The sequence below is a fragment of the Lepisma saccharinum genome, chromosome 10 (assembly GCF_977018435.1).
Source record: "Lepisma saccharinum chromosome 10, izLepSacc3.1, whole genome shotgun sequence".
NCBI classification, from domain to species: Eukaryota; Metazoa; Arthropoda; class Insecta; order Zygentoma; family Lepismatidae; genus Lepisma; species Lepisma saccharinum.
In genome coordinates, this window is record NC_139238.1 from 64243432 (window position 1) to 64253860 (window position 10429).

Below are 10429 nucleotides of genomic sequence, written 5' to 3' on the forward strand. Positions count from 1 at the left end.
GAATGTATGACAGCATTGAAAACATGTAAAAGGCTGAGATCATCCCATGCCAAAGTGTAACACAAAGAAAAAGGTGTTATCAACCCGAACCCCCTACAAACTTTTTGATTCTTCTTATGAAGGCTTACTGTATTAATGGATGTAATATAGATACCAAATAGCAGCCTCGAAAATGCTCTAAGTTTTGGAATTGTGAAAGGGAGAAGATTACAATTTTGCCAGAACCTTGTCAACTTCAATTAGTCACAACTAAGTTGACCATTTGAATACCAATATAAATAACCACTCAATTTCACAATGTATTGTCGATAAAAGTAATACTTCAGTATATTACAAAGAAATTTAAATACATGGTAATGCTTAGAAATAGCAGAAACACATGTCTTGAAATTTACAGGAGAAAAGACTAGAAAGTACTAACGGAATTTAGTTCTTGTGGACTTTCTGAAGCTGGGTAAAGTGTTTTGTGCAAGTTATTTGGCCTGTAAATAAGGTATTTTTCAATATTCATGGCTCGTGCCACCATTACCGTCAGCTACGTGAATCAAATATTCCATGCGTTCGATTACGTAGCCCCTGTCAGTGTAGCAACCACGCGGTAGTTTTACAAGATGACGTGCGAGCAGGATTTTTTTTTCCAATTTAATGTTCTTTGTTTGTGGATTAAAAACAATCATTTTTCGGTTAATAAGTGTTAGTGTAACAACCACGTGGTACTTTTACAAGATGACGTGTTAGCATATTTTTTTTTCAAATTCAATTTTCCAATTACCTAACCTTCCGTGAATGGTTTGTGGATCAATTTTAGCTTAAAAACCTTTTGTGAATAGTTTGTACGGCATTTATCGGTTCATAAGTTTGGAAACACTGCATATCAGCTGACGATAGACAACATGAGTCAAAATTTGGCCGCCAATTAGCAACGACCAATAAATACTTATAATGTTAATTGATTGAGTTGTTGTTTTAAGTCCATTTTATGCACAGTAAGGCTAATCGGGATTGGGCCTACAGTTTAAAGTGGGATCCAAACCACTATGTGCCTCCACCCGGGACCCTTTGATTACAGGGCGACGACGCTACCACTGCGCCATCGGGGAGGCCCACTTATAATGTTAAAAACCACGCTTTTGAAAAAAAAAAAAAAAAAAAAAAAAAGTAATCCAGAGTTGAAAAATGTTCCACTATGCATATGAGGTAAGTAGAAATGAATTTTATTTCAAAATAAACGAGTTCCATGTGTTTCCGCTATATCTAACTAGTACCAAATACATTTCATGTTTTACATGACAGCCTGGGATCAGAGGTGCAAACTTAAAATAAATTTTTTGGGGGAAGGTTGGAATCAACAATATTTTAAGTATGTAAATATATATAATAGCAGTCCCACTAAGTAAGTTTTGGAGGGGCAGAAAATGCCCCCCCCTCCTCAGAAGTCGGTGCCTGGAATCGAAAGTGTACTAGAGGACATGTGCTGTTGTTCAACAATTCTAAGACTTAAGGTGTAGCTGGGCCCCGTGCGGAGTGGTTAGCACATTGGGTACTACTTTACTATACCGGAGACACCTATCAATGATTTATTTCGCAATTTTTTACATTGCTAACGTACTATTCTGCATTGCGGAACATTTCCTTAGGTGAAATAATGAATTTCTAACGAAAATAATGTATATTTCTTACATCAACGAGTACTTACTGTTGTTACTTATTTCCAACAAACCATTCACGGGTAGCCACAAAAACCATTGACGTTACCCCAAAAATTTACGATAGCCCCACGAACCATCACGGGGACGAGGTATGCCTACTAGGTTAGGTTCCATTAGCACTCCTTTCGTTCAATTTAGCATATACGGACAATACGAGAGCGTATTGTGCTCTCGTGCAGAAAGCAAATGGCGGCAGCAGCAATAGCGCGTCGGATATAGATTTTCGTAGAAAACCACATGCATTCGCATTAAAATAGATCAAACCTACATTCCCGAACATCAACAACGCTACAGAAAATGATTTGCAAAAGTGCTTTCTCCTGTAAATTTGAAGAAATCCGTCTCCGGTATAGTAAAGTGTTACCGCACATTGCGCTACGACGCCAGGAGTCCCGGGTTCGAATCCAGGCCTGGGCATGGATGTTTGTGACTGTGCATTCATCAATTTCATCGTATCATCACTCATTCCCATCTTCGCAAATTAGCCAATAGTGGCACAAGAAGCGAAGTAAAATAAAGCAAATCAATCCCTTCAGGTACAGAAACACAGTTTGACGAAAATTAGAAAAACAACAACAGAAGAATGTTATTTTCCTGGGTCCGAGGAGGTTTCCATTCCCACATAGGTATATTCTTGCACATAATTTCCGCAAATTACTAATTATGTCTTTTTGTAATTATGAGAAATTTATATTATTTCTTTGATGTAATTTTTGACTCGCTCACAACACTGGGCATATGTGGCAGCCCAAGTTATTAAACAAAACATAAAAGCAGCATAGTTGTAAATCATATAATTAAAATTTCCGCATTGAATATAATCCTATTTTGAAGCCATGCTTCAAGTTTTCATTTTTTGCGTAAGCAAAAAAAAAAAATCTTACATCAAAATTCCTCTTATTCCTAATTGTTTGCCTTACCGTCAAATCTCTAAATGAATATCCTGGTAATAAAGGAAGACCCTCCATTAGAGAAAAACATATGATTCATTCAGAAAATTACGCTACCACTTCCTATGCGATGAAATTGTTCCTCAAGCAAAACTATTTACCTGCGTTGCTAGGCAATAATCAGTGTTGCCACAATCTGAGAAAACAATTTGCTTTTCCAAGGGACAAAATTTCCCTTTTTCGCTCAATATTCTCATATCAAGTTGCTAATTTATTAGACAGGCCAATTAATTTAACATTTTCGTTCACTCATGTTTGCATATGAAAACACTGGCAAAACTTGGGAACAATCATTTCAGTTGGGAAATAACATAACAAATAGGAAATGATAATGCTTAAAATTAAAAATGCTTAATATTCTACGTTTTTTGCACTCCTGATACTGCTACAAGAGTGTGAAGCGTGAAAGTACTGTGTAAAAGTCACGATTTTTACATTATCTGGAAATTTCGAACAATACCCATCTAGAAAATTTCCCGAAATGCTGAATTTTTATCTTACCAAGCGTTGGGACTTTTTATTTTACAAGGTGGAAGATGGAAGATAGTGCGTCCGCATCAACCTCCCCCTTTCCAGCAATGAATATTACAGTCTTAAATACTTTTAATAACTTGATTAAAGGTGTGCGGGATATCGAAACGTCGCACTGGGAACCGGGGAAAAAACATTCCTGTCCCGATCCTAACTTCGGGAAATGATTTCCCGTATTTTCAGGATTTCCAATAGTATGCGATTCATTGATTCACTTATCAAAGAAACGAAAGTCCTCCACTTCTATCAGAGAGGTTTTTTTTTACATTTCACACATCTATTTTCTACTTCGAAGTTCTAGTTCCGGTAATCGTGCCTAGCACTGTGGGTCACTCAGTTTAATGTTGGTAGTATGGATTGGCAACACTTACAGATTCCCAGCTGATCGCAGCTGTGTCGGTCGTGTTGTTTCTTTCGGTTTGTTTGTGCGGAAATTGCGGTGCCTATCTGAGATTATTTCGCGTGCCCGGTATCGGTAGGTATTTGTGTGCATGCTATATTTATACAATATATGGGCGACAGAACATTTATTAGAGTGTTTTTTTAATGCCAATTTACAACGACCATGTACTTGTCCCATATGCTACTACCCACTCGGTTCTATTCTGTAGAAGTAATGTTCCTGTACACGCACCTAACTTAACACTAGAAGGACGGGACCCGTTATTTTGACGGGTGACCTTAATTTTATTGTAATTTTGACAGTGGCATAGCATGGGCATTTCGGGTGGGAACGCCAAGTCCGAAAGAAACGTCGGCCCTTTTTTGTTAATAATTTACTTATGGAATTAGTCGCCACAGGTGTTGTTTATTTGCCTGAAGTCAGCTGGGTTTGCAATAAAGCATCATCATCCATGCAGTTTTTAGCTAGAAAATTAGATGTCCCACTATGCAACAAATGTTTTGAACTCTGGTGTTTTATACCTTTCGGCATGACAAATCATTATAAAACCTACCTGAATCACAAGCCTCTGGACAAAAGTAGACGTCATTGTTGTGAATGATCCAACTAATGATTGATTTGGTTTATTTTACTTCGCTTTTCTACCACTTTTGGTTAATCGCGAATATGAATATGAGTGATGATGATATTGATGAAGGGACACTCACAAAGAATGCTGATACCACGGTTAAAAGTGGTTTAAAGACAAAAATGATATTTGGGAGGTTGATTTAAGAGGTTCTTCAGTTACCAATTTGGTTTTCCTGATTTTTTTTTTATACTTTTAGTTGAAACTTTTAAATTTCTCAAAACTTCGGGAGGGAACTGCAGCCCCATGAGTCCCCCCTCGACCCAACCACCCATTCTATATCGCATAAATTCTGAATTCAACCCTAAACATGCTGTAGATACTCTTGTGAGGATATCAGTAAAACACACAATGTTCGTTCACTCAATCAATTTACAATTCACTATTTGATATCGCTGTGTAGACAACAATGAAATTAATATAAACTATAAAGGATGGATAATATTGAGTAATCGGAACTCGACATGCTATTTTAACTGGCAAGCAAAACAAAATATGCCATGACAAGTAATTGGACCCTAAACCTTGATTGCAGTGAGATGTTCATACGAACAGTCTCCGCAATATACCCTAGAATGAATTCTAACCCTCCGCAATAATTCAGAGTTTTCAGCTCATCCCCCCCTCCCACCCTCGAGAGAGTCCACCTCCAAAAAGGCCAAGCACGGCGAAGCTGGTTGCCGCTGTGTAGCAAGAGAATGCGTGGGTCTCCGCCTCCTTGCCTCTGCCTGAAATGCAAGCAAGTGAAGGATGCATGTTGACAGGAAAAGATGTCCTGTACGACTGGACAAAAAAAATCAGACTCTAAGACGTTTGGCAACACCGCTATCCCCCCTTTCACACTAGCACAAGTGGAGATGAAAAGTCTGGGGTTCCTCAAGTCCAAACTCTAGCCGGAGAGACTTTAACCTAAACTTAACGGAAATGGTTTGTGGGGCTACGTAGGTAATTTTGGGTGCAGTGGGGTGGAAACACTGTTTGCAGAGTACGTTGGTGAAACTGTGACCGCCATTTTGCGTGTTACCGAAGGCAAAAAGAAACTAAGTGAACTTACTCGATATGTCGCAAATACAGCTGTGAAATAAGTGAAATGCCACCTTCAGCAATGTTTCTCAATGCAGAATACGTAAGTACGAATATTCAAATTAAATGAACTAGCAAATTTCAGCCGTTTGTCCGATACGAGAAATTTACCGGGGCGTTTGAAGAGTTTTAAAACATTATACCATTTAGGTTCAATATTGTGCATCTTAGTGTCGTGAATTTACATAGATAATTCCAAGCGCTTACCCAATATTTTCTACAGAAATTACGTAATTTTAGGTAACACTTTACTATACCGGAGACGGATTTTTTCAAATTTACAGGAGAAAGTACTTACGAAAATCATTTTCTGTAGCGTTGTTGATGTTCGGGAATGTAGTTTTGATCCATTTTAATGCAAATGGTTTTCTACGAAAATCTATTTCCGACGCTCTATTGCTGCTGCTGCCATTTGCTTTCTGAACGTCCATATATGCTAAATTGAACAAAAGGAGTGATAATGGAACCTAACCTAGTAGGCATACCTCGTCCCCGTGATGGTTCATGGGGCTATCGTGACTTTTTGGGCTAACGTCAATGGTGGATGGTTTGTGGGGCTAATGTCACTGACAGGGACTTACGTCATCAAACGTATGCAGCATCCGGTTGTCGTAGGGCAAGCAAATGAAAGCAATGGCAATTGTGCATCGGTGAGATATTTCTCTTGAAAAATACGTGATTTCCCGGTCAAATATATTCCAGGATGAAAGAAAATACCTCGACGAACGTTGTCAACCTTGGGGAAACTCATTTCCGTAAGTAGTTTCTTGTGTAAAAATTGAAGAAATGTGTCTCCGATGTATGAAACTGTTACCATCGAATTGAACAAAATCTAGAAAAGAAGGGAGAGATATTCCTATTTTGACATTTTATTCTTTTTACTTCATATAGTTAATAAATATTTCGAAAGTTCAGAGCTCACAGAATCTTTTCTGGGGGAAGGCATCAAACAATCGTACCGATTTATATTAATTTATTGAAACTCAAATTAAATAATTAAATATTCTTTTCATTGTATAAAACATTCTATTTTTAGTTCGAAAACAATGAAACACACACATACACACAGAGTCACCTTCTTGCGTTCATCCCAGCAAAAATTTTAACTGCGGTATTAAGACTGCAATGCTTTCAAGTATGAAAGTGGTGTGGAGCAGGGAAATTATTCTAATTTTCTTTGCACGCCATTATGACAATAAAAATAATACATTGTCATAACAACATATGAAAATGGTTAGGCTAAGTTCAAAGTTCCACATTTGTGCAGTATCTATAATAATTTAGTCATATGATTACTCAAAATTTATTCATATAATGCAATTAAATGTCCGAAATTACTATTTAAACTAATTTTATTAAATATGATGTTTAAAAAAGCCAATTTGTATATAATGACAAAATTATCAAATTGTGCAATATTTTGAATTCATATTCATAACAGTTATTTTTGACTGACAAAATGAAAAACAAATATTTTAAATCATGTGTGTTCTTTCAGACAAGAAAGATATGATACATTCAAATTTATAATTAAATTTATTGAAATTATGTACATTTGCATTGGCATCAAGGTTTATATACAAAGGTCAACTCTTTAAAATTGTTCAATGTATAATATGATGTCATACTTGGTATTTTGTATCAACATTCAAAAAATGGTAATTGTAATCATTGGATAAGTATATTGTGATATACATAGTAAAATAGCTGTAACAGAGCAAATATGTACATTTACTACACAAACATTCAAGCTGTTAAGCACTTATGGACAAAAATATAAAACAAAAACAATTGAAGATAACTCATACTAAAAAATCTGGCTTGAACTAGTTGCTCTAATACTAGTTGTCTGTGACTTTAGAGGAATCTCATGATGGAAGGAAGATAAGTAAAAATGTGGCTATTGGTGAAGGATTGATATTTGTATAAATCTGGATATTTTGAAAGATTATACTTTGCAAGTTAATCTTTAATAGTTTGTTTAAACTATATAGAGACATTTTGTTCATAACAGAATCTTGAAAATGCCTTTATAATGGCATAATCTTTAAAAAAGGTTTGGAACTTGTGAAAAGTGCCAAGTTTAAAAATTGGAAGCAGGAAATTATTATCTGCTTGCATCTGCATTATCAAGCTAGTACATGAATAATGCATTACCTCAAATGAATGTTTTGAGAAATAAGACAAAGTGAGAGAAATATCTTCTGCATTTTGGATGTGAATTAACCACATGGAAGCCATCTTGTAAACCTGGTTGAAGAAATTGACATATTGAGTTTACTCAGATGTAGAACTGACGCATGCCCAAATATTACGAAAAAGACTTACTCTACCTCATATGTTCTTGTAGACAAGTGCATAATTTGATGCTCTTGTAACTTTTGTTATTTCTAGTTTTTTATCAATATAATAATTATAAAAATATTTATTTTATATTATGTAAACACTATTCACCAGCATGTGTAAGCTGGTATTCCTTTTCAGCATATATCCTTAGCTTCCTACTGAGCTATAACATTGATTTGAATTTTTGACAGGTATATACATAAAATGATGTGCCAATCAAGACTTCATATTTAACCGAGGACATTTATCAAAGTGAATGATTAGTTGGGAGAGATTAGACTGAATTGTCTTCTCGATATTTAGTCTCACTTTCTTCTCTTTTCATCACGTTCCATCGTCATACCGTGAATTCAAACAACATTTAGTATAAAATCAGCAATTTAAACTGACGTATTAACGTGACTTGTAACGTGCAACCAGGCCCGTAGCCAGGCAGCGGCCAGGATGGGCTCAGCCCCCCTGGAACTGCCATCAGCCCCCTTATACATAAGATAAACTATTTTGCATAATTTGTTTGCAATGAAGAGTGAAAATGTAGGCAACGCACAACTTTAAGGATAAATCACAGAATATGAACAGTATCTATTACATTCGCTCATTTTGTTTATGAGCAGAAGTAGCTGCAAGTATTTAGAATATTCTCTAGACTTCAGAAAGTTCTTTCATATGGGAGCTTCTTTATCTGTGACTTGGATGTCATCATGCAAGTTCCCTCCGCATCTGCGTCAAAGGTCAACAATAGCTCCCAAGTTTTGGGAAGGAAGGGGAGTTTAATTGCTTAGGCTGGGGGTGGAATATACTGTAGCCACTGTGATTAAATATTGTGCGTTTTTTGTGTGTGATATACATATCTGTGTCATCTAAAATAGTATGGGGTGTGTAAGGGATAATTTCAGTATCAGTCAATTAACACTTCAAGAGATGTTTCAAAAGATGTAGAAAAATGTAGTATTTGTGTAGTATATGATATTTATAAATGAATGAGCGCCTACCCCACAAAAACATAATTTACCTTCATTTAATATGTTTTTTAAAAATGGACTTGGTTTACAACCCCCCGAAATATATAAAGATCTTGGGCCTCATTCTGCAGTCATTATGGATTTAATGGAAATTGTGAACAAATATAGGTTTACATGTATCCATTTTAATTCCTGGTGGAATTTTAAAGGGGGATCAGATGAGGATGATTCCATCCCTGTTTTAAACCATTCCAACCGCTGGTTGTGAATGATACATCCCAACAAGGGATATACTAATTATTTCCCACCCAGCGGATATGTAAATACCATTATTAAATATATCATTCTTATATAGAGTTCCAGTTCAATTTTAGAGGTTTTGTTGTTGGTACACAACAATAGGGAATTAAGGAGAGCAAAAAATGATACCAGAAAAGATTTCTTCATGTGATTATGCACTTTGCGAATTTGTACAGTACAATGTCTTCAGGCCTAAAAGGAAAAACAATTGTGATGAAATTTTACTTTCTGATAGTTTTAAAAATTTGAAAATATATTTAAATTTTATTGTTTTGGGTTAAATTGGCTCTACTTTCAACTTTAGTGAAATAATTTGACACTTTTTCTTAACAATGTTTGTAATAATACTATCTTGAATTCCGTACATGTATCAACTTTTAATTAAAAGAAATTAGCCTTTACTGTAATACAAGGCCATTGCAAACAAGATTTGGGGGGGGGGGGAGGTTTGAGGAATAATGCCACCGACCTCTTGGCAGTCGCATTTCGGCCCTGTTAACCGATATTCTGACTTCGCAGCACTTGACAATCAGATAGCTGGCAAAATCCTGTTGGTAATTTTCGTAATGAAGCAAGCAATCGTTGGTACTGTTGAAAATTATTCCCATACCAAAGAAAGAAATCGCTGCCTAACTTCGCAGTACTTCCCTTCCAGTCAGCACATTTGTAGATTGCAAGACCCAACCTTTTTTGGGGAAGGTGGGAAGGAAGGAGAGCTCCTCACAGCTGACTTTTTTCACTGTTCCGTTATCGTGATGCATGACATCACGCGGACGTAAAGGTAAAAAGGTAAAGTTTCCCATGCAAATAGCACCGTCATCCGATTCTACAATACAAAGTGGGGAATCACGTATGATATCATTGAATAGCTTTCTTTCACTTATTAAACACGTATTTTTTCGTTTTCCGATTCGATGTGTATTTCTCACGATATTTGACCATTCCAGGACTTTTGGACCACCCAGTATATATATATATATATAATGAAAACACAATCCAATGTTAATGTAAACATGGTCTCAACTGTAATGTACAGCTTTTTCCTGATTTATGTAAATACAATTTTTTTAGTGTGTGTGTATAGATATATTTTACATTGGCCTGCCTCGTTGCTCGCTCTCTCTGCTGGTTGAGGAACGCGTTCTTCGGCACCCTTGTTCGACTACAGGAATACTTTTTATTGCGAAATCCACTTTTCCCAATTTCACGGGTAGGGGGGGAATTCTTCCTAAATATCGGCATGCACCGTTATTCCACCCCAATCATGCGCTAGCCTCTCCCGGTCTTCAACCAAATTCTGTTTTTTGTATTAAAAAAGGAGGCTAAGTCCTTCGTTACTGACGACATGTCGCAACGTAGGACCGACGCCTGATCTCTCCTCGAACCTAAGCGCCGGTGGGCATCGTTTTGCCGCTTCTCCTGTCCAGAAATGAATAGGGAAGCCTTGATTCATTGCTTTCCGCACTTGCGTCCAAGGAGGGATCTGTTTTTTTTGCCGAAAGGTGCCATGCCAGTGT

At 36.6% G+C, this 10429-nt stretch overlaps 2 protein-coding genes across 2 annotated transcripts in view; one reads left to right on the forward strand and one right to left on the reverse strand.

Moving 5' to 3' along the window:
* The window catches only part of LOC145994363 (EF-hand domain-containing protein 1-like), a 65446-nt gene extending 62681 nt beyond the window's left edge, over window positions 1-2765 (reverse strand). Inside the window, exon 1 of the mRNA XM_083130479.1 lies at window positions 2630-2765. Coding sequence (XP_082986605.1) covers window positions 2630-2677 — 48 coding nt within the window. The 5' untranslated portion in view covers window positions 2678-2765. The remainder of the gene's footprint in view (window positions 1-2629) is intronic.
* Window positions 2766-3568: 803 nt separating this feature from the next.
* LOC145994132 (pseudouridine-5'-phosphate glycosidase-like) overlaps window positions 3569-10429 on the forward strand; it is a 170708-nt gene continuing 163847 nt past the window's right edge. Inside the window, exon 1 of the mRNA XM_083130222.1 lies at window positions 3569-3665. The gene's annotated coding sequence lies outside the window, so the exon portion shown is untranslated. The remainder of the gene's footprint in view (window positions 3666-10429) is intronic.